We start from the raw sequence: 25,150 nt of genomic DNA, 5'->3' as shown, positions 1-25,150 counted from the left end.
CACCTCTCTCCTACCAAGGGCAATCCTGCAATTCCCAACCCCTCCCAGTGCTCCAGCCCCCGCCAAAGAGGGGCTGTGCAAAAGGCAAAAGGCCAAAGGCCTCAATCACTGAGGCCCTGCTGACATTGGAAGGCACAGCACTGGAACTGAGCAAGGGCTGCACCAGAAACCTTCCCCACTTGTGGAGCTCATTGTAGCTTTGCAGTTCATTTGTCAGGAGCACTTGGTTTGGCTTCACGCCCAACAAATTCCCATTTCTCCCATTGTATGGAATGGAACCAGTGCCAGGAGCTGATGCATTCCCATCGTGCATCCTTGTCTTTGGGGCAGGGCCTGATCAGCACTGAGAGCACGTTCAGGGTGGTACTCACAGGAACAACAACCCCCAGAACTAACTCGGGCAAAGGGAACGTCCAGGGGATCGGATGCGAAGTCGGAATAAGCTGCATTTCCTTCCTCTCCCCAGAGCCATCCCTTTCTTCGGAGGAAAGGTAAGCTATGCCAGGAAATGTGAACCCTCATCACTCCTTATTTCTTAGAATGAAGTATCCAGAGACACCAGGAGATTTTTCAGGGCTCTGCCCCAGATTCCTGTGCAGCCAAACCCCTCACGAGCCCAGCTCCGAGCTGGGTCCTTCAAACCCAGGAGCACTTTGCCCACCTGACTCTGCCTTTCAAACCTCACCAGCAGCACATTTTTGTTCCAATGACTTCTCCCAAGCACTACTTTCTGGTTTTGGCTCCCCAGCCAAGGCATTTTCACTGAACTCCGTGCCCACAGTGTGGGTGTTCCAGCCTTCAGTAGGATCTGGGAATGCATTTTGTGGGGTTCCACCTGAGCACCTCCGACCCAGACAAACAAACACAGAACACACAGCCACTTCCAAGGGGTTTGCACACCAGGAATGTTCTGCACAATTTATCCCCTGGTGTCATTCCAGGCCCAAGACAAAACATTTGCCTTGAAAAACATTCTTGAAGAGAAAAGAATATTCTTTGTCACCGAGGATCAACCTTTGTCTTTCCTACTGAAGACTGTTCACATGTTAATGGACAGACATTTCTTGCTGTCCCTCTTTTCCAGATCCAAAAATTAGGGTAGAGAGAAGTGAACTGCTCAAGGTCACCCAGCAAAGAGCTGCAGAGGCCCTTCCAACTGTCATGGATTTTATGGAGTTATGGATTTTTCTAAGGCTTATTTAATGAAATATAAGAGAAATATGTTCTAGTAAGTATGTGCAGATCTGAAAAGTTACAAGTGTCTTCCACTCATTTTTAATGAACTACTAATTTTTTTTTTAAAACCATATTTGAAAAACCCTTTAACTTCATATTTGCTTATTTATTTAATTTAATTTCAGTCTTGCATTTACGTTTCTAATATATCCCTCAAAGGATTAAAAATAATATAACACAGCTATTATTACTTATAGCATTTGCATTTTTAGAGCCAAATATTTTGGTTAACTATCCAAAGTAGCTGATATTTTAACAAGAAGCTCTTGGGGTAAAACCAGAGTGCAAAGGGTCAGTTCAGTGTGATTTTCAACCTGCCAGTTAATTAATTATAAGCAGGGGCCTCCAGGGAGTTTTTCTAGCAAGGTAATAACTCCTGCAAAGGAAAAAAAATTACAGAAAGCATTGTCATGGCCTTAAATCAATCCCCCACTCACACAGGAGCAAAATGAACGAGGGGCCTTGTTATCTGAGAGTTTAGAGGTGGGGATGCCAAGGAATCCTGATCCTCTCCCCGGCACAGGGACTGGAGCAGGGCTCTCTCCCTGCCAGCTCCTGATCCCACAGCAGAAGTCACCCACCTGGGGCAGCATGCGATTTTCCTCCTCCAGCTGTCTTACTCTGGCCTCCAGCTGCCTAACATAGGACAAGGTTGATTCTAAAAAATCAAAACAGAAAAAAAGACTCGTATTATCCACAGAGATCTGCTTGTGTTCACTGGTGCCACAGCCTGGGCCACATCCTGACTGCACTCACAGCAGACTGCCCCTCTCCAGTGTCCAGGGAACACCCTGCTCTGCTCCTCTCAGGGCAGCACAAACAGTGCTGATGCTGGAATTAGTGAGCTCCTCGCTGCTTGTCATTCTGAACTGCTGCACTTGGACAAAGCAACACAGCCCTGAGTCCTTCCAACCCACCCCCTGAGCTCTGCGAGCTTGGACTGCATGTTGGCAACGCTCCCCAAGGATAATGCATTATCCCAAGTCACCCTGAAAGCTGTCCTTCTGGAGGGGTCACAGCCAGAGGGCCCCTCACACAGCGCCTGGGGGCACACACAGCCCTGCAGGGCAGCTGGGCAGCACACAGGCTGCACCCCAGCTCTGCCACGACAGGCTGGCACAGCCAGAGCGGGGCTGGCAGCCAGCTGTGTGTCCCTGGGGGCTGGCAGCCAGCTGTGTGTCCCTGGGGGCTGGCAGCCAGCTGTGTGTCCCTGGGGGCTGGCAGCCAGCTGTGTGTCCCTGGGGGCTGGCAGCCAGCTGTGTGTGTCCCCAGGGCTGGCAGCCAGCTGTGTGTCCCTGGGGGCTGGCAGCCAGCTGTGTGTCCCCAGGGCCCGGGGGCCAGGAGCGTGGCTGACAGTCACCACGCTGACACCCTGGGGCACAGCACGCCCTCCTCAGGGCACACCTGCTGTCCTGCTGTCCCCACACAGGCAGGGACATGCTCCCTCTGCCCTGCTGTGATCTGGGAGCTTGGACACAGAGCAAAGCCCAGCTCTGTTCACCAGCAGCTCCTGGACCCACACAGGGCCAGCCTTTGCTTGGCCGTGAACAACAGGAGTCACTCCCAGGCTGCTCCCAAGAACTTGCTGTAAGAAGAGATCCCTGATCCACCCCTGAAAGCACCCGAGAGCTTCACCATCACACATTTCTGAGGTCACTCAGAAATTCTGCTGTTAAAGTCCTGTGTCTGAGAGAGATGAGTGTCTGGGAACACAGCACTCAGGGGTAAGAAAAAACATATCTTCTAAGGAAAAAAGGTACTTTCTCAGTGCAGGAAAAGTGCTGTGCCTCTCGCTCGTGTGTGGAATCCCACCATGCTCTCACTCCTGACTCAGTGATCCACTCAACTTTCTCGGAGATGTCAGTTCCTGTCACACATTTGAGCTCATCCTGCCACATAATTAGCACAGTTATAATTACTGGTCTGGAATCCATGGGTATGGGGGCAGCAGTGCCAGCTGATACAGCCCTGCAAAGCTGCACTGACACCAGAGCTGCTCACTGGTTTAGACTGGCAGATGAATTTGGGCACGAGTTTCCTGTGCTATCTCATCACTACTCCAGCCTGCCCGTAAAACAAAGGAGATGGGGATCAAGGTGTCACTTACTGCTCTTAGAGACTGCAGAAGGTAAAATATGCATGGGAATTTACACAACATGGAGATAACACACAGTCATTTGTCAGAGCTGATTAAAGCCCAGCCCGGCCCTGGATCAAAAATAGCCTGTGCAATTAGAGGGAAGGAGGTGAAGTGAGGTTCTGCTCGCTCTGCTGCATCAGGCCTTTCCTAGCTGGTGATGGGGCATCTCTGGAGAGCCCTGAGCCCGGCTCGGATGAGCACTTGGGAGAGGAACAGCTTATTCAATTAACTGCACACGACAGGGCCCCTCCCAGCACATCAGCGCCTTCCCAGCACAGGCACTCCGGGCAGGAGCTCCCTCTCAGCTCGCTGGTTAGCAGGAGCAGCAGCTCCCAGCACATCCTCCTCTCCTCCCTGCTGGTTCCCACACGGCATGGTTCCTGAGGACCCATCTTTTCCGAGGGGCTGGCCCAGCACTTCGGCTGGCACTGCCAGCTCTAAATTCCGTGGTCACCAGTGCACAGCCAGGTGAGCTCGGGCTCAGACTTCATGCTCCAGCCCAGTTCCCACTGAGCCCACTCCATGAAAACTCCCTCCTAGACTCTCTTCAACTCTTTATCTTTTCTAGTTTTCTGGTTTCCCATTTCTCAGCTCCTCAGATGAGGCACCTCTTGGCAAAATCTGTCTCTTACTTTTATTTCTGCACTGGGAGCCCAGAGCTGGGCTCTCTGTTGCTCCAAACCACCCAGCTCTGCCTCATTCCCCAACCTCCCAGTGCCAGCTCCCACCAGCTGAGCCTTTGGTTAACCCTCCTGAAGTGTGAAACAGTTCTTTAAAGCTCCTCCTGTAATCTGATTAAAAGGGGAAATTAGGCCATCTACCAAAGGGTTGAGCAAGCAAATCCTAACTTATGTGAGTCTTCCTGACGCATAGACTAGACACATATATATATTTCAGGATCTGTTAATATATTTATGCTGTGATGCCACAAGCTTAGAGGGGAAAATGAGCAGAGAAGTCAGCCAAGGACATAAGAGATGGAGGAATTGAAAACACACAAAGTGAAACACTGGCACCAAACCTTAAAAAACCCAACCAAACCAAAAGTTGCATCTAAAAGTATTTATGAGAAGACCTATATGATCCATCTATTCTTAATCAGCCTGGAGACAGGGAGAGAAAGTATTGGAGACACAGAAATATCAAATATCTTGCTTTTAGGGAAATGCAGTGACAATCCCCCGTCTCCACATCCATCACTCCAACATGTCGTAAGGGAACATCAATATTTACGTAGCTGATCTCTGTTCCCTTTGACATCCCCGCTCTTGAAGCTTGCAGATATTTTGGGGTTATGTCAGACGTTATCAGACACTTGTGTTGCTGCCAAAGGCACATTTGTGCATTGGCTTTACCCGGTTTTGTGTGACTGAGCCTGAGCCTGATCCCAGTCTACCAAGGAATTCATCATGTCCTTTAAGCCAGATTATCCTCTGCTGTTTCAGAATGCTCGAGGATGTCATGTTACATTCTGATGGTTTAATACTTTCTTTGGAGGGTTGCAACTCCCTGCATTGGGAGTTGCATTGAAGAACCTAAACTCTGAGGTTCTCTGCCCACCTGGGAGATCCCTGCAAAGCACCTGGAAGAGAACTCCACAGAAAGAAAAAACTTCAGGGTTCAACCTCCCCTTCTGCCTGTTCAGATGAGCTCGATACCGAGCCCAGTGTGAAAGGAGGAAGGGATTTTACCTAATGCCCAGAGTAGTATTTGGGGGAAAGAAAGAGCAGGAGATCCAACACCTGGCCAGAAGCAGCACCAGCCAGTCCTTGCATCTCAAGGCCAGAAAATGGGAAAACAGGATGCCAGGATAATGCAAAATTCACCTGGATTTCATGAACAGCAGCACTTTCTGCTGCCACCAGCTCAGCTCTGTTGGGTGTTCGTGTTCCTGAGGGAGGTCTCCAGGATCTGGAGAGCTGGCACAGCCCAAGCTGCACATTTTAAACACTGAGGCTGTAAAGGAGGGGAACTGCCAACGATTCACCTCAGCAAAAAATTGAGGGTGTTGTGTGTAGGGATACTTTGATGTGTGGCAATGAAGGTTTGGTTCAGGTATATCAGCTCCAGCAGAGAGAGCCATTGGTCATGCTGCTCTTTCTGCACTGTGTTGGCAGGAATTTAATAATTGTATTATTATTATTAAATTTAATATAGATTACATCAGATTTTGGTCATTCAAATCCACACCCAGCACCCCACAATGAAAACCAAATAAACCTTCCATGAATGGCAGATGAAAACCAAGGCTGTGCAAGGGCTGTTTTAAAGCCTCCCAGAATTCCCTGACAGCTCCATATGTTCAGGAAAGGCTCTCCATGCTAACTAGCAGATCCAGTGCCACACAAACCATCTCCCTGCCCTGTCATTCCCAGGCAGCTGATTTAATTACCTCAGTATTAGCATTCATGGCTGGAACATGTTATCCCAGCCATCCATGCCCTTCCAGCTGCCTTGTTTGAACATGAACAACCCAACCTGGCCCTGCTGGGTTTGTGTGGACACCCATTGCCACCCCCTGCACCAACCAGCCTTGGCTCTGGCAGCGTCCCAGCTCCCCTTGGCAGGATCAGGCGACCTCCAAAGGTCATTTTTAGCCCTGTCTTCTGTAATTTCCCGTTAGGGTTGCACATCTTACATAACAGCCCTGCTGAAGAAGTGCTGGAGAACTCCTTATTAAAGTGCAGCCACATTAGGATTAGTGCTATCATGTAGAAAGAGAGAGGTTTGCCCAAGGCGAGGTTTTATTAAGCTCACCAGAATATTTAGGAGCTGCTTACGACCAAGGCACATATTCTCAGGAAGTTTTGGGGCAGCAAACACCACAGTGGTTGCAATCCTCAACAGTGCTGTTGTTTGAAATCCTCCAATCCCAAACTGAGATTCCTTGGGATTACAGATCCAGCACTTCCTGACTTTAATTAAAAATATAATGAACTAAGCTGAGCTTGTTCAGTGAGTGTGTCAGAACTGAATGCAGGCAAAGGGAAGGCAAAGGGCTCTCACTGCTCCTGAGCTACCCAGGGCACACCTGAGGGCACCCCAGTGCTGCCTGTGACACAGCCTACTACAAACACAGTGTGGAGTCCACTTCAGAACAGCACTGATTTAGGCTGGAGGGTTTGTTGCACATTTAGCTTTAGGGTGCAACAAACTTTCCAGTTGAATTCATTTGGAAAAAATAAAAAACTTTTAGAAAAAAGGTTTAAAGAAGTCTCATAGAGCAGAAAGGGTTTGATAGAGGGGCACCTCCAAAGGCTGCTGGTGTCAGCTGAGGTCACAGTCCTGCAAACAGCTGGCTGGCACTGCCACACTGATGCTCTGCTCTAACCCTCACCCTGGGTTGTTGGGCTGTTGTGGTGCTGGAGGTGACAAAGCTCTCCTTGCTGGGCTGTTTGATGTCCCATTAGCTCCCCTTCAGCCCCTGCTAAATGCATTTGCCACGGTATTGATGGAAACAGAGAAAATCAAACCCATTATGCTCTTGCTGAAGCCTTTCCCACTGGCTGCCAGCTTGGTCTGGTATTGATTCACGTGGTTTATGATTGGGAAAATCTCTGTGGGCTCCATTTACTCAACTGCTGGGGTTTGTCCCCGTGCCACCACACTGTCCTTTGCTCATTAGGAGTGTCCCCAGGGCAGGAACAGCCCCCTGGACTGGAAACACAGCACAAGGGGAGAGGGGTGTTCTGTGCCCTCCTGCACTGTGACACTACAGAGCTCCCTCCAGCTTCTCCCAGTAGTGCTGTACCCCTTTTAAACAACCATTTGCAGTAGAAATTGGACAAAAACCCACCTATAAATGAAAATATAAAGCTTCCCAGCAACAGCAATATTTGTGCAAAAAGCAGAGGCTCAAACTGACTGAGGTGCCAAATATGTGCACTAAAGGTCCCTCCTGAACCTCACGACTCCCCACAGATGCTCACAGCGACCCTTCTTTCACATGGAACTGTAGTTCACCTCCAGCAACTCAGAACTGCTCCAAACTCATGGATCACTGCAATGCTCATCTCCTGCCTCTCTGGGAGGCAGCTGCCCAACCTGCAACTCCCCTTTCATGGGCTGCTGTTTGTGTGACTCAGTCCCACACCCAGAGGGTGCTCCCGAGAGCACAGAAATAGCAGCTCTCACAGCACCCAACCATCGAACCACTGAACAACTTCTCTTTGCTCCACCTGCAAAACAAATGCCGGAACTCCCCCAGAGATCAATAACCACAGGAGTACGGCGAGGAACAGCCAACCCAGCCTCTCCCTCCTCCTCCTGGGAGTGAAACCAACAGTTCCTGTGCTGGTTTGATGGGGGGGAAGTTTGGATGGCAAGGCAAGGGCTGGGAAGGACCCGGAGCTGTGGCCCCGTGGCCACAGCACCTCCCATGTGCAGAGCAATGCCAGCACACCCAGCCTCCAGGGGAACAGCATCCCATAACAACAGCCCAAGGAGACAGCAGGGGTTAATTCAGCCATTATCTGTGACACTCTGCTGCCTCAGGGTGCAGGAAAAGCTGCTGAGGGGGTCAGGAGTCTGTCACACTCACTCTTAAACCCTGGAAAGAGGTGGGAGAATATCCTCCCCAAAATCCTGAGTGTCTTATTAGAGGATGGATATTACAGGGAAACACAGCAGGGAAAACTACTAAAACCAGTAGGTCTCTGAGGGAGAGATTTATCCCATTATCCCTCTCTGTGAGGAGCCATGGGAGCATTCCCAGGACCAGGCAGGAGCAGAGGCTGGGCAAGTGCCAGAGGAAGACAGGCCAACCTGGGCAAAGGCAGTGCAGATTTAACATTATCAGGACAAAAGAGGGGTCTGGATTAATTTCTCTACACAGAGTGATTAAGATTAGGCCAGGCTATTAAACGCAGTAAGAGATGTTACAAGATTAAACACGTCCTGGAGACTGAAACCACCCTCTTGCTTCCCACAGCCCATTAAAGAGCCCCCGTGTGACAGCCCCCGCCTCTCCCTGCTGAGCCTGCTCGCAATTAGGGCAGGAGACACGAGCATTTGGTAAAACTCCTGCACCAGCAGCCTCAGCACAGAACCTCGTTCCGAGGAGAAATGAGCTCTCCATTTCAGCTGGCAGCTGCACAACAGCACAGGGAAAGGCTGTGGGAACAGCCCCCAACCCCTCTGCAAGGGCTTTTTGGGCTGACTGGGGAAGGGAGAATGAAAAGAAGTGTTCAAACAACACGGTGTTTGAGCCAAAAGTGCACCAGTGTAAGGCTGTCACCGTGCAGGTACTGACACAGCCTGTGTGCCAGCAGGAGAGCTGGGCTGCTCCCTCACGGCTCCAAAGGGGACACGTTTCCCTGTTCACACAGTGAGACACTCACTCCACCCTAAACCCGCATTTTTCCCTGAGATTCCTACGGCTGCATCCTACACTGCTGGGCCTTACAACCAACCCGAGGCTGGGGCTGATTTTGGGAAAACACACAGACACAAACCCTCATCATTGACTGACTCAGAACAACACTTGGGAGAGGCACAAAACATGGGAACCTGTGTTTTGTCGGGGCTTCAGAGGAAGCCAAATGCACCACACAGACAGTGTCTGAGTCCCTTTGCACAGTTATTGCAGTGATACATTAACATGATGCTGATTAAGACACTAATAACTTAAAAGTGACCTCGAACACAGATAACAAACCCCAGCACATGTATATGGGCTGCACTAGATGTATTTACCTGCCATAAATGTACAGAATTAATGATTTATAACCATTTACCTCCCAGACATGGCCAATGGTGGCTGAGCCTCTTGTGTTCCCTTTCCCTGTCTGCTGATCACGGATCTGCAATGCCTTTGGAACCAAAACCAGCTGAGATTTCCCAGGTCAGCACATTCAACACCCAACTGCCCATTTCCTGGTCAGCACCAAAGATTCCTCCAGTGAGCCCACAGAGGTTGAGCAGATGCTGGGACAGCAGATGTGGCAGCTCCCTTAGGATTTAATGTGATGGGAACACATTCCTAATTGAAGAGGTTAATGGAGTGTCTTTGCTGTACTAACCTTCCCAAACATTTAGGAGAAAGACACAGCTCTCTCTCTAAGCAGCCCTAACTCAAGGACTTCAATGTGGAATGGTTTCCACATCCCTGTGGCCAACACGACCCAGCACAGCCATTCCTGAATCCACAGGTCTCCCTCTGTCTCAAACACAGGGAATGATGCCCCTGCATCATTTGCATCTCCTTGTTATGTTTGAGGCACCATTTAACCCCCCGGGGACGGAATCAGCCAAAAGCAGGGAGTGCTCCAGAACCTGCAAATGGTAAATAGGCAGTTGCAACAATTCCTCAAGTTTTCCAGTCCCCTGTGCCCGTTTTCAGGGATACACTGCTGTGTTCCAGGGCCTTTGACAGGCAGACAGAGCTCAGCAGACACAGGGAGCAGCCCAAGCCAGAGCTGTCCCAGCTGCTGATGTGCACCCGAGAACCAAACAGACCCTTCCACCACGGTCTCTGTTCACCTCCTGCTCCCTCGCTGATGGCAAAGCAATTCCTGCATGTCCTCTCCCTAAACACACAAACAGCTGAGGGCTTGGGGCACACAGGCTGTTGGCAGCTGTGCTGCCCTTCACTGAGGTTTGCACAGAGCAGTCCAGGACTGACCCTGCCCTGGGCACAGGGAGAGGGGCTGACACCTCCCGAGGGGCACTGATTGCCCCTCCAGCATCAGGTCCCTCTTGGGTCACCCAGCACACGCAGAGAAATGAGTCAGACCCAAAACTCACGTTTGTGTGGACATGTGCATGTGAGGGGAGAGCTTTCCACTCACTCCCTGCCCTCCTGTTCCCAGGATTTCGGTCTGGCCACTGGGAAGCTCCTGTATGGGATTACAGGGACAAACACCCGTGCCCCCTCAGCAGGCAGATCCAGGCACTCCCTGAGCAGCACAGGCACAGCTCTCAGGGCTGATTAACACCAACAATGAATCTGAAACAGAATAAATTCTAGAAAAAGAGCAAACACTGACACTTCGCTCTCCCAGCAGCTGCAGTAGGGCTGGATCTCCCGAGACTTTCTAGAATGAGGATAAAAAGCCCTAATTATTCCCAGAGTTCTAGGCAATAAAAGACAGACGTGACTGTAACTCCAAACTGAGGGAAAACTGCAAGTTACACAGTCAGGGAGGATTACAAATCAGATTATATTATATATGTATGACCACAGCAAGTCACGTTAAACAGACAACCCAAAGCAGCCTACCTGCTATTTCATTACACAGGGATGAGCTCACACACTCCAGTGCTGAGGGCAAGGAAGGTAAAATCAGTGTATAAATGAGCTGCCAGGGCAGCTGCTGTAACAAAATGCACACAGCTTCCCCAAATTTCGGGAGAAAATTGAGACATATAGACAGCCTGGCAGGTTTAAGGCTAGAAAAATGCTATTGAAACAATGCAGCCTGGCTTCCTGCCCCGCTGAGACAAAGGAATTCTGATAATAATTCCAGGAATGCCTGGTTTCCTCCTCGCCGCTGGAAGTGGATACGGTCAAAAGAAGTCTGTGGGCTTTTTCCTCTGCAGAAAAATTTGGCAAAAAACACAACTGGGCCAAAATTAAGTTTATGAACGAGATTTTTCGTGTGACTTTGCACATGATCCGTAGGAATAACTTATTGCAGGAGGGTTACATATTTTGTGTGCTTTGTGAAGCCTGACAACCAGCCCCAATCCCTCTGCCTTCCTGCCTGCCATTCCTCAGGACAGCCCTGCTTTCCCTGAGGAAGCAGCAGGAGCAGACCTGCGTTACTGACACCGCAGCAGAAGGAAACCCATCGGCCCCAGCTGGAAAACCTCCCCTGGAGAACATCCCCTGACACTTCCTGCATCCACCTGCTCTGCACAGGGATGGAACTGCCACTGTGGCACCAGGATTTGTCGTGACACAGGTGTGAGCAGTCCCTGAATCTGACACAAAGCGAGTCCTTTCCAGCTCAGGATTTTCTGTTTGGTATTTCCCAGATGGAAACAACCATTCCTGGTCTCACCCGAGTGTGCCAGAGACCTGCCCTCAGCTCCTGCTGCTCACAAACTCCACACAAACTCCCAGTCCCAAGGCAGACTCACAGAAAAATCCCAGAGCAGGGGAGTGGAGACTGACAGGAATGTCCTTTCCTGCCATTCTTCCAGCACAGGGATTACGACACACCGACTCCAGGAGGAGCTGACACACAAAACAACGTCTTCCTGGGAACGTGCCAGGAGCTCAGGAAAATTATAAGCTTTCCTTTCCTGCAGCATAAACACATTTCCAGCAGGACTGTGGGGCAGGGCAGCCCCTGAGTGCTCCACACCTCCGTGCCAGCCGCTGGCAGGGCACGGCCATCCTGCTCTTTCTTGGGCAGGTGGAACAACCTTTCCTTCAGCACTCACCACCCAGTGCTGGTTTGGTTTGTTTGTACCTTTTTTTTTGTCCCACTCTTACAAAAAGGCAGAAGAGACAAAGGCTTTTAACACATCTCTAACCCACATCCAAGGCTGGGAAGCAGCAGTGAGTTTTTCCATCTCGGTCTCCACCTGCTTGTCCAAAGACTCCCGACATTCCCAGGTTTCCCGTGTTAAGGGAATGCTTGCAGAGGCAGCTGCCACGGCTGGCTGAGTTCTGCTGAGAGCATTTGTTGTGTGCTGACCCAGGGCCTGGCTCCACAGTCAGCAGCAGGGACAATTTACACTGGCAGGGCAGCAAGGAAAGTGCTGCTGTGGCAGCTCCAGAGAAAGCCACGGGCTTTTCCTGCTCTTAATCAAGCCCTTCCTTTAGCCGATGATCCAAGGAAGCTGGGAAGTCGTGTTAACTTCCAGGTTTGCTGGCTGATTGCTGCCCTCACCAAGGACATTTGATGGTCTGGTAAAAATCCTGACACTGGTGTTAAGCACAAACTACTGCTCTGTCCCAGACTCTGAGATTCAAGGGTCAGGTCTCAAAAGGATTAGATCTTCTGGTTACAAACCATGGGAGAGACTCACACCTGGATCTGAAGCCTTCAGAAGGGAAAAGAGAAGGAGAGGGAGGCAGAGTCAGGGAAAGGAAGCTTGACCCCAGTTTGAACTAACAAGTGAGACAAATCCCTTACTGTGGAAGTCCAAGGAATGCAGACCTTCTTTGGGAAAGTCCAATCACAGGAAGTGAGTAACCATCAACAACCTTATTTCCAGAAAAGCACCTTATCTTTACTGCCCTGTTCTTGACACAAACACGGTGTTTCTTATGTGGTGGCAAAGAATTCCCTGCAAAAGAAGGTGGGTTTTTCCTTGCCATCCATTACCTCCAAAGAAAGTCTACAACCCCTTGAGCATCAAGATGTTAAATGTTGGCAAGAGCCAATTTTGTTTCAGCAGTTCTCACCATTCAGTGTCAACTCCTGCTTTGCTCTTGTCAGAGCCCAAAAAATACCCACTGCCTGGGCCACCAAAGCCATTTCTTTCCTCAGCTGGCAACAAAGGATGTTTCAGAACCATAAAATAAAGACATTAAAAGTGGTTTTTGTTGAAAGCTCTTCCGACCCCACCCTTGTTAAGTGCCGTACTGCAACAACAGCTGTCTCAGTGCATAATTCCCAGGTGATCAGGGATTTCCCAGGAACAGTGCACCTCACCACAGTCACCAACTGCTTTACCATCCCAACCACTTTTCCTAGTCCTCAACCAGAGACACAGCACTGCTCAAAGGGTAACACACTGACCTAGGACTAATGCAGGACATTTGGGATTTGAGTATCAACCTTAAAAATGCTCCTGAAGTCACAAGATGCTTTTCCCACTAAGATTCAGCCCTCCCCTTAACCTCTTTCCATAGTCTTTTATCTTTGTGTGGTAAGAACATTCAATCAAACCTGCTGAGTCACATTAATGTCTTTACAGGAAAAAGATGTTTGTCCTTTGGATTCAGGTTTGGAAAATAAGATGGAAACTCAAAGTTTTCTCAGCTTCTGTAGTAAGTGGTGATATTCTGGGGAAATGTCTTTGCGAGTTATTATTTACTGCTTGGGGATCGTATCTGAGGAAACTTCACGTCACATGCTGTAAAAAATCATGTCCTATACTGCACATTGCAACTCTTCCCAAATTAGATTCCTTTCCCTGCTGAAACAGTGGATCAAACCCACACAACCTACAGTTCATTTAGTGCATTGAACGGATCACATGTCGAGCCAAAGTCACTTTGATCCGAAAAAACCAGACTATTGACTCAGCAGTGTCTCACACTGGGTTAAACGTGCCACTAACCCCATCAGACACACCCCCTGTTTGCCCCCCCAGCCTGTTAGAGACCCTGTATTCCATAAGCAGCCGGTCCATCATTCCCAGGGAACGCCTGGCACAACAGAAAAGGCACTTTGAGCTGCACTTCCCGTTGCTGATGCGTATCTGTGCCAGCGGCTGCCGTGCCACCCCCGCTGGGTCAGTGCCACCCCCGCTGGGTCAGTGCCACCCCCGCTGGGTCAGTGCCACCCCTGCCGGGTCAGTGCCACCCCCGCTGGGTCAGTGCCACCCCCGCTGGGTCAGTGCCACCCCTGCCGGGTCAGTGCCACCGGAGCACTTCCCCTGCACGGGGCACAGAACGGGCCATGGAATTTGGGAGGTGACGGATACGGGAGCACCGGGAGCTCGGACACAGCCCGGCCAAGGCAAGGCTGCTGCTCCCAGGGCACGGGGAAGGAGCCCCGGGCACAGCAGCACCAGGGCAGCAAACTGCAGGCTCGCTGTGCTGCTGGGCACAGAGAGAGGGACAGCCACCGTGTGTCTGCACTGCTGGTGTGTCTGGTTCGGGGGGATGGACACAGAAGTTCCTGGGGGCTGGTGATCCCCATGCTGAGCAGAGGTCAGGCCGCACACTCCCTGCTCCCTGTGGGGATGCTGCTGGACCTTGGTGGGTCACAGGAACCCCAGGGGCGCCGGATTCCTCCTTTCCAGAACTGACATATCAGCCCATTGAAACCCCTGAAGATGGGACCAGAAATAAGGATAATTTGGGCTCCCCCTCGTGCCCCAGCCAGCTGTAAACACAGGGCAGGGCTCCTTCCCTTCTCCCGCAGCCTGGGGTTCGATATCACTGTTATCAGCCCATCGTGCTCCAAGTCACTTCCCAGGCACCAGCCTTCACCTGCTAATTGTGCAGCTCACACTTTCCACCACTAATTGGCTTTCACCTGCTGCTCTTGCTGCTCCAGACTTGCAGAGACCTTGCACACTTCCCACTGAAGCCCAGCCCAACAGAGCACACTTCACACTGCAATTAAGTCCTCCTGGCCCCATGAACCACAATGGAAAAGTTAACCAAGCCTAAGAGAAATTAGGGATGTTGTCACTCGAACACCCAGATTTTACAAGCCGTCTTTCCTAACTGTGAGGTTGTTTCCCATCTGTCACTCATTTGTTAAAGCTCCTCTGTGGCAGGAGTGCACAAAAGTCATGTTTATTTGAAATGTCACCCTTAACAATCCTCACACCCTCAGCGAGCTCGGGCCACATTCAACTGAAAATGTGTGACTGGAGTGCAGTTTCCATAATGCCACAGCACATCAGCAGAGGGGGGATTGCTGGCCCCAGCACAACTCCCTCTGGTTCATGGGAACAGGACAGGTTAATTACTTTTTCTCCCCAATAAAATTACTTTTATATCGTTTTTGCTTACTGCATCAGAACAAATGATGCATGGACAATTTTAAACGTGATTTCTCTCTTCATGAAGACAAGCAATTAACAACTCCTCAGTCCTCTCTCAGCTTTTACTCTGGGTTCACTTGAAGAAATTCTCACTAAGGCTCACAACAGATTTTATCCCAGCCTCACTGCTCTCATTGCCTGATGATTTCTGAGGCTGAGAATTAATAAATAAGCACTTTCCTTACACTGCAACTCCCTTAGATCTTCATCTCATCCATCAGCACAACTACTAACGTGAGCACTTAGAGATGTGCCAACAGAAATCCCTGGAAGCCCATGGAAAGCAGTGAGAGTGGACATTTGCCTCCACGGCCTTGAAACGTTGCTCCTCTCTCCTTGTCAAACACATCTCCTTTCTGTGACATGTTTATCAGCTGCATAAATATGCACATTGTTCAACCTCACACCCAGAAGCATCACTTTGCCCCTGGGGCAGACATTCACATGGTCTATTTTTGCAGCTGGAGGACCCACAGAAGGGAAATATGCTTTGAAAAAGGCAGCCAGGTCAGGGCCGTGTGAAGGAAGAGTAAAGATTATGATTTCTTTAAGCAAAACAATTTTTTTTAAAATAATAAAAAAAAAAACCACAAAAATAACATTCCTGTGAAGTCAGATCCTGTTGCAAGGAAAAGTCAGAGGACAAGTTTCAGAAGCGTAGCAAAAGTCCATTTTCAAGACCTCCTTTTCATGCCTTTTCACTCTGAAGGTTTCATTTTGGTGCTGTTTTTCCAGGATAATCCAGCACAAGATGAGGCTGGACTTGGCCATAACTTCAAACTCTGATGTCCAGAGGCTTTCCAGGGGTGTTTTCAGTGATTGTCCCCCACAGCTTGCCCCTACCTCAGTGATTGTCCCCCACAGCCTGCCCCTACCAGGCCTGTTGTGTTAAAGGAGTAACTCATAACCCTTCCAAGAGCTCCTTCCGAAACGGGAACTGCCCATAATTCCTCCTGGAGCCTCTTCCCACCTCCAGAGAGAAAACGCCTGGTTACTGAGTTCATTTCAAAGATTAGTCACTCCCTGATTGGCATTTTCCCTCCCTGGTGGCATTTCCTTTTAAAGGCTTCTCTTTCTGGCAGTGTCACAAAGGCAGTGACCACTGTGGGAGGAATGACCATGACATTTCTTTTCTGTAATGACCCAGCCCCATCCTACAGAGCCACGATGGGAAGCTGCATGGATAACATAATTAATGCACGGGGGCATTCATTTGGTCCTGATTTGGAGGGAAAATTTGGTCCTGATTTCTGTACTGGAATTCATCAGTGCAAGCTGGTGTGGAGAGAAGCAATTTTCCCTAAAATTGCAGGAAAAGCTTTGTGTTCCTTACTTTCTCTCTGGCTTCTGTGTCAGAAAATCACAGGACCTCTCCACTGCTCCCTTTTTCTGCCCCCAGAGCCAACCTGCTCCTGCTCAAGCCACAAGGAAAAACTAAATTTGGCAGTTTGCAGGCATTTCACATCAAAGCCACAACAAGTTGTAAAAGCCAAAAGGAGCAAGAAGAGAGAGTTATCTGAGATCCATGACTCCCCTGTGTCTCAAATCCCTGACTCTGCTCCTTAAATCCAGACCTGCCAGGAAGTGACTGAGCCTTGCCCTTGCCCTGCAGTACCAGGTTTCTCATGGAAAAGGGATCTGTGTCCTGTGGCAAATTTAAACGAGCTGAATAATTCAGGAGATATTAACAGGTACCTTAAATAAACAATGAGTTCCCTGAAAATAGCCTCAAACACATGTTTTAAAGCCCTGAACTGGCAGTGTAGTAAACAGCAATTTTTCCTCTCACAGAAGAGTCTGTAGTGAGTTTACAGCAGTGTCTGAAACCAGCAGCTTCAACTCACCCAGAACCCAGGGGACCTCCTTGTCCCCAAGGAAAGGTAACAGTTACATGACCCTAACAAATAACTGCCACTAAAATAACTTCTACAGAGGGATGGGGGAAACGAGGGCACTGCAAACGCAGAGCAGCAGCTGCTGATGCAGTAATTTGGGTGCAAATGCCACAGCCCCGAGTGCAGGTGATGGAAGAGCCAAACTTCCCAGCAGGACAGCAGAGACCTCCCCCAGCAGTGTTTGAGTTGGGAACCTCCAGAAATGGGACTTGGAGATTATCACTCCCACGTTCCCCTGGCTGAGGTGTTACTCTAAAAAGAAACTGCTGAAGAGAGATCTAGCACTTGAGGGAAGATTAAAAATTCAGGGCAGGGAAGCTCCATGCAGAATGTAGTTAAGAGACCCATTTATCCCATGCAGTTATATTTCTCCCTGAGCTTCCTTCTCTTTTCATGAAACTGTATTTAGAACTAATAGGATTTGGAATTATATTTAGAATTACACAGTCAACACTGCAGAGCTGTGTCCATCTTTTTAAAATGCTTTCTAAACCAATTTTCCCAAAGATTTCTCAGCAATCTGAGCTAGATATGGATTTTTTTTTTCCATTTTGCAATCTTACAGATATTTGGATTTAAAAAAAAAAAAAAGCTTAAACAAAATTAAGCTGCAAAAAGTACCTGCTCATAACAACTGTTTGCCTGATGGTAGTTGTACAGCCATTTGTAAAATTAGTCTTCTAAACCACCACACAGAAATCCATGGGACATCAATGCCCATGGTTGCTATTAGGAAGTAGCAATGAATTATTGCCTAGGAAAGAAGTAAAATAACCTGGTTTTTCCTTTTTTTGCGAAGTTCTCAAGGCCAGACCCAAAGCCCTTTACCAGTGAAGCTCCTCACTGACTTTGATGACACCGCTCGCCTGTCCTTAATCTTGTCAACAAATTCTATCATATCCTTCAGAGAAAATCCTGCAGTTGTTTTAAGTATGTCTAATCCACGAGGACAAAGCTTTAATGAGTTTCTAAATTTGTACCTTAAGAAGTAAAATAAAATAAAATGAAATCAAAAAACCCCCCCTGTGACCTAGAATCCACTCCAAAGCGCCGCTCATCTCTCCGCAGGGTCTCCTGGTGCTCCGATAAATCAGATTTATCCCACACCCCTGAGCTAATGGGCACCAAACAGGGGACAGTTGCTTGTGCTACACCCAGAGAAACCCCCCCAGAGAGGAGTCCTGGATCCTCACTGTCCATCCCTCGGGTGGTTCAATAAAGGGCAGGATATTGAGCACCACAAAACAAAAGAGATAAAAATCATAAGAACTCCCAGTGTTCCGTGGGGTTTGTTTGCAATTGGGCAGTTCTGTGATTTCAAAGGCTGGAGCAGCTCTTTCCAGGCAGACTTTATCACCCTGAGAGTGATAACGTCCTCACCCATTGTCTGGGCTTTATTACACCTGCAGCTCAATGACAAATGGCAGCCCCCACCGACCTTCACTCGCTTCTACTCCAGAATTCAAATTCCTCCACGTGACCCAACCTGTGTCCTGCAGCAAACTGCAAGGCAAAAGCATTCACTTAGTCCCTTCCAATCTGATTTTTCATTTCAATCTATTCACTTTAAGGTAAATAAAATAAACCAGAGCTGCTAAGTAGCCAGGGGAGGGAAAGAGGAGTGGGTGAGTTCATGAGGAAAGGAAGGGGGAATAATTTTTTTTAGCTGTGCATGCAGAACGTACAGAGAACTGTGGTGGTGTTATCTCTGCATGTGCAGCCTAAACAAAGTTCCTACTTCCAAATTCCCTCATTCCAACCATCCACTGGCACTAAAATAAGTGTTCAGTGCTCACAGACTCCAAATCCCAGCACCCTCAGGGTGGGCTCGCTGCCAGAGTTTAAGGCAAGCCATGCACAGGAGCTGCAGCTGCAATGCAAATGCAGGCAGGCTCTTCACAGAGGGATCCCCTCCAAAAAATCACATCTCTGTGCCTTGAAGCCATCCATTAAAAACTAAGCAATACAAACAATTGATGGAGTAGGACTTGGTTATGAAATGAAGTTTCAGTATAAAAGGGTAAAGACAGCCTTAAGTGCACAACTCCACTTCTGCAGTTACCAGTTATATATTTGCACTTTTTCCCCTGCCTCTTCTCCTCAGAGATTAAAAAGTCTTTTCCAGTTGTCCCTCACCAATTAATTCTTTTTCTTGTCCCCAAGAAAGAGATGACCAGAGCTTCACATGCTATTAATAATGAAGCTTATACAAAACACACTCATACATATTTAGGTTGATTCAATACAATCACTTGGTATCAAATTCTAGTGGAATTGGTCTAATTTGTGATACTCAAGTAAGCTGGTCTCGAATAAGTTTGTTTTACCATGGAATGCACCTTGAGTGAGTTTGTTTTCCCAGGCATGACTCACTTACTAAGCAAACACCATCCACAGTGTGTTTTTGCTCCCAAAGACATTTGAATCTTTTGCTAAAAAAGTGACAGAAGGACAAATATTTGAGAGCTGCCCTGGGGAAAACCTTTGTTGGCTCCCTCCTTTACCTGGGGCTTTCCTCCTGCTCTCTCTCCCAGCTCGGCTGTGACCGTGCAGCTGCTCCCTCTGTTCCCTCCTGAATGTCCCTGTCCCTTCGTGTCCCAGCCCTGTGTTTAAAGGCAGTTGTTCTTGGCTGGTAAAAGGGCACTGGAAGGCACAGCAGCAGTGTCACAGCTCCAGCTCCAGCCCTGCACCGTGTCAGCCTGATCTCATCACTCGCCTCAAAGTCCTTTTGTTCTTCTTGCTCGGGAACCTGCGGACATACGGCAGGAGCTGTCCCGAGGCACAGAGCAGGGACGTGGGGCACGAGCTCGGAGCAGGCTGAGGAAAACGAGCAGGCAGAATGGGAGGCTTTCCACCAGAGGGAACAGAGTTAAATATAGAGCTGCAGTGTCCCAAATACACCAGCAGCACCAAGGAAATACCTGCTTGGCCCCCTCCGGATGGCTCCAGGTGAGGAGCAGCACTTAACCCACTGCTGGGGCCTCCTCATCACCTTTGCCTTCCTCACTCCCAGGAAATACTGGAAAATCTGCCACCTTCTACTAAGCTTCAGATCGAAGCCCTCACGTAACAAAAGTGGAAATGAATGGTGTTAATGTAAAGCACAATAAAAAATACCAGCTGATGAAGATCCCCCTCAAAGCGAGACACAGCTTATTGCCCTTGCAGCTCTGCCTGCAGGCTGCACCTCCTCCTGCAGCTCCAGCAAAGGCCAGCAGACACACTGTTTACCAGAAAACCACCTAGAATTCCAAGCTGGGATAAAAAGATCCCGGCTGAGCTGCTTGTTCCTAAACAAGAGAACCTCTGAAGTGTGGTCTGGAGCTGGATTCCCTCAGCTTGGAACCCCGAAGCTGCATGGTGGGACCCAGAAACCTCCATCCACGGCTTCATCCATCTTACTTGTAAAGCTCTGCTGCACCTGGAGAGCAGATCCACAGCACAGCTTTAGCCAAGTCTGTATCATGAATTATAGAAAATATATTGGCTCAGCTCACCAGGTAAAATGGACTATTTTATTAAGCAGTAAAGCCAGGGGATGGAAGGAAGATGTAAAAGGAAAACTTATGCATCACTGGGGTGGCCACTGTCCAAATCTTTGCAGCTTTCAGGAGAGCTGACATTATTTGATGTCATGTTTGAAATGCCCTGAAGATCTGAAAATGGAAGCCAAATTCCCCATCAGGCAGAAGTCCTTTGCATTGTGCCACCCTTAATTAGCTCTGGGGTTGGAATCTTGTCCCTTCAAATCTTACACTTCTATCTGGTGACTTGGATCACCCACACAAACTGTTTCCCATTCCCCAGGGCTGCAGGGAGCTGGGTACATGGACTCACATTCACAAAGTCCTTCTCTAGGAGGAGAAAAGGAAAAAGAAAGGAGCCAGGGATCACCTTCTTCCCTCCTCATTACAGTGTCTTCGCATTTGGGAAAACTCTTTTAGGAAGAAAAAAGACAAAGTGAAAGCAGCAAGATGTATTAAGATGTATAAATAACTAAACCCAAAATCTCTGTTCTCCAGCTGTTCCTAAATCAGATTAAGCCAGCTCCTGAGTCAGACCCTCCTCTTATGGGAGAAAGCAGTGAAGAAAGGGCTGTGGGAGAAGAACTGGCCTCAAGAAAATCATCATCATTATTCCCTCTCCAAAACCTTAAACCTATTCAGTCTCTCTTGATTTCATCAAGATACTGCCGAGGCAAGGGAAAAGATTCCAAAAATAGTGTCAGCACCAGGACTTACTTGCACTGCAACATATTCCTGGACACTTCCCTCCTGATCTATGCCTTGTGACAGGAGATCCAGAGCATCTCCAGGGCTCAGGAGCAGGCTGTGGCACTCAGCATCTGACACTGCAGCATCCCCGAGTTCTGGGATGGAACATCTCTCCTGGAGTGACCCCTGGGCCTGGTGCTCTGCAGGGGAGTGACTCTGGAGCTCTGATCTCCACTGGGACACCCATCATGTTCCCAGCTCCTGCACACTCAGCACAGCTCACAGCAGCCCTGACAGGAACTCAGAGTTCCACTGTCCTGCAACCTCTCTTTTACCTTCCCAACAGCTCCTGTTCGTCTTCCACCAGCAAAACCCACCCTCAGCACACCCCGGTGCTTCCTGGCTTCCTGCCCCTTTCTTGGCTCTGGTACAACACCTTCAAAACCTGACACCAAACCTGCTCATTGTTTCCAGCACTCACTGCATTAAGTGTAAGGAACACTGCCTAGAAAATGTACCTTGCCCTTTTTCACTGTCCCTCTGCCCTGCAGAGACTTTTCCCCCTCCTGCTGACACTGCCCACCACGGAACCTCAGCTCTGGGACAGGATCCCGGTTTGGTTTCTCTAAGGAAAGAATATGCAAGGAAAAAAAAACCAACAAAAAATCAAACCAATTGCCTTACTCCTTCAGCAAATACTGGGGGGTTCCTCATGTACAAGAGCTTTATTTCTGTTCTTCTGCATTCAAACCAGGAGTCCCACCTCGCCGTGTGCCAGCTCAGCGGCTGCACAGGGAACACGACTTCACACGCAGGGAGTTGGCCCAAGTTTGTTTGGGATTTCCAGTACAAAACAGACACTCATTCCTGCTTTACTGTGTCGTGGCCATTCCTTTGTCATTCAACCAGGGGAAGCTGGACTGAAGCACAGGGTGCAGGATGGGCACATGACACAAAGTGCAGCACATCCCCAGGGAGGCGTCGAATCCAAACTCTGCCTTGGGATGAGAGGAACTTTAGTGTCTCCTCTGTTATATTTAAATTTGCAATGAGATTCCAGATTACACTATTTTCCCCCTGCTATTCATAACAATAATTAGCAATAATAATAATGAAAGGGTTTATTATTTCTGTTGTAGGAAAGCAAGGAGTACACCATGGAGACAGAAGAAACTGGAGCAGTATTTGCAAAATAAAGCAGTAAAACACATTCTGCTGCTGAGAGCAAAGCCAAGGCTGAGCAGAGCACAGAGTTCATGGAATGATGAGGCAGAACAGCTCTAGGAGATGTGGGAAGGCTGTTCCAGAGGAACAACAAACAGGTCTCAGCCCTGCCCAGGTTTGTCTGCGACGCCCAGACAGGACCACAAGCACCAGCACGGCCACCTGAGGACCCTTTTGGAGAGACACAAAGAGCCCCCAGAGGTCTGGCTGCTGGGGAAGGCAAATAAAACTATTTTTGACCTAAGATACATTTCTGTAATACAAAAAGATTTTTCCACAGCAGGAGTTTGATGACTTCACATTCCAGAAGTCAATAATCTGAACTCACTGTTCTATGAGTACCCTGAGCACAGTCCTTGAAAACAAACCCTTGTCTCCCACAACATCAACAGCATCCACTGCTTACAATTTTTCCAAGGGGGAAGACTGAGATGCCAACAGCCCTTTAAGGAAACTGTCTCCTTCACATCCACACTTGTTCATCTGACAGTCCAGCCACACATCAGGATGAGAGCCCAGACACGGACCGCTCTGATAAATCCAAGATGACAGACAACAAAACAGGAGATGTAGAAAGAAACACCACGATTGATTTTTAGCCGAGCAAATAGTCCCTGGGTTGTTGCACTGCAGGGCTTGGTTCTGTACCACAGATATGAGTTCTGAGCAGCTCCAAGGCACCACTGCTGCTCAGTGTGCAGGATTGCAGATACTTATTTACTTCACCACCCATGAAAGGCAAAAAAAAAAGGTTTATATATTTTAAAATTCTCTAGCACTGAAGTTTCTGAGGACGGGCAGAGGAACATAAGGGAAACAGCTTTTCCAAGAGAGAAAAGAGGTCAGAGAAGGGAGTTTTTCCCCAGAATGGGAATGATCTCTTCTTGACATAGTCCTGGACCGTTTCCATCCCCCACAGGCATTTTTGCTTATAATTAAATCTATTTTATCTTCCGAAAATATAACACTGAAGAGTGGCAGGGACAAGGGGCACAGAGATGGTTGTGATAAAGAGAATAAATGTAGTAGTAGTAATAATAATAATAATAATGTAATTACTAATAATGATAATAGTAATAAATGCTGTGATGAGAGAACAGGAATCATGGTCAGGACTGGAAGGAGACAGGGATACAGGGCTGTGTTTGCTTGGAGCACACGGCAGCACCACACAGTAGCTCCTGACAAGGAGTGACTGACAACACATCCCACCACCAATGTCTGCAGAGAACTTTAAAGCTCTTGGTCTTGGGGACCACAAAGAACAAGTAGAAAGAATCTCAGCTCAGTGTTTGAACCTTTCCCCCCGGTGTTTCTGCCTGACTCCAGAGCTGATGGTTTTCCCAGCACTCACACACCCGTGTTCTTTGCAGGGGTTAAAAACCCAGGTGAGGGCCCAGACTGACCTGCCCAGTGGCCAAAGGCTGAGCAGACCCTTGCTTGCAAAAGCACAGCTTCTTTTCTTTTAAATAAATCCAGATTAAAGCAAAGACCGGGTCTCTGCCTGTGTCAGCTGGGACACCGCCGAGCCCTGCCCAGGACCTGGGAAAGGAGGGTTATCAACCAACCTCTCACAAAGCAAAGGCACCTCATCTCTGTGAGGCCACAGCCAACTGAGGGCCTGAAACACAGCACCCAAGTTTTGATTGCAGCAGAAGAAGCCCCAAAACACTGTGCCAGGGGGTGTTTGTGCTCCAGAGAACACCACACCCCACCCCTGCTGGTTTGCTCTGCCTCTATCACCCCTCTCCATGTTCTGCTGGCTGGATCCTCCTCCCCGTTTCCCAGTGCTAATCCCGTGCCCCAACAGGTTTTTCTCCCCAGAAGTTAAAGGGTAAAAGCAGACACAAGTCTCAGAGCTGAAAATCCTGCTGGCTGTGCAAGTCCTGACGTGGGCATTTCTCCATGACTGGGCTCCCAGTGCCCGGGGTGCCAACAGAGGCCTGTCAGCTGGGATCAGCCCAGGGACTGCCCTGGGCACCCACGGACCGGGCACAGAGGGACGAGCTCAAATCCACCCCCTGAGAGCTCTACAGAATAAAACCAGTAATTTCACAAGGAACCAGAACTAAGGGAGCCACAAACATCTTTCCCAGCACAAACTGATGCTACGTCAGGTTTCTAAAACATCTCCTGGGGTAAAGCGGAGCGTTGTAAAATGCACAACTTTCAAAATCTCTCCTAGTTTGTTTTCGTGTTTATTTTAAATTATGTTTATCAATCATGTAAGATTCCAGGGGGTGCAAACAATGAATAATCCACTGGAAATTAATCCTGCACGTTGGTGCCAGAGTTGTAAAGGTAATAAATCATCAATCAGCAGCACGGGACCGCAGCATCTATTTCATGCACGAAGCAGCACTTCATCATGGTAAATTTAGCTGTGTCTCATTAAACTGACTGCAGGCTCTGGCCAGCCAGTAAAACCTGAATAGCTTTTCACATTATATTCCTCAGAGCTCAAAATAAATCAAAAAGTCTCAGTTTCATGTGTCTGTGATCTTTAGAAAATGAATTAACCGTTGTGACTACGGAGCGGCTCAGCAAGCGCACAGTTAGTCTGAGGAGCAGGATTTCAGGGAAAACCTTCCCTCAGCCTCCCTGGCTCCAGAACAATCTTATTAGAGATTAAAAACCTTCATTCAGTCACCGTGCAGCCAAGTGGGTTTGGTTTGTTCATCTGCAGAGAGTGGTTTTGTTTGGGTTGGGGCTCTCTTGGAGTGGCAGCGAATTATTCTGTACCAAGAGCAAAGCACAGTCAC

The 25,150-nt window shown here is 48.7% G+C and overlaps 1 protein-coding gene across 4 annotated transcripts in view; it reads right to left on the bottom strand.

The window, feature by feature from the left end:
* CCDC85A (coiled-coil domain containing 85A) overlaps positions 1–25,150 on the bottom strand; it is a 56,445-nt gene that overhangs the window by 13,492 nt on the left and 17,803 nt on the right. For 2 of the 4 annotated variants that reach the window (XM_027728169.2, XM_027728170.2), the window contains exon 3: positions 1,818–1,894. The exons of the other annotated variants lie outside the window; for them this stretch is intronic. In XM_027728169.2, coding sequence (XP_027583970.1) covers positions 1,818–1,894 — 77 coding nt within the window. The remainder of the gene's footprint in view (positions 1–1,817; positions 1,895–25,150) is intronic. 4 annotated transcript variants of the gene reach the window in all.

Source organism: Pipra filicauda, unplaced genomic scaffold (assembly GCF_003945595.2).
Source record: "Pipra filicauda isolate LSUMZ 115617 unplaced genomic scaffold, ASM394559v2 scaffold118_size2161507_pilon, whole genome shotgun sequence".
Classification (NCBI taxonomy): Eukaryota; Metazoa; Chordata; class Aves; order Passeriformes; family Pipridae; genus Pipra; species Pipra filicauda.
The sequence above is the reverse complement of the archived record's forward strand: the minus strand, read 5'-3'. Positions and strand labels throughout refer to the sequence as shown.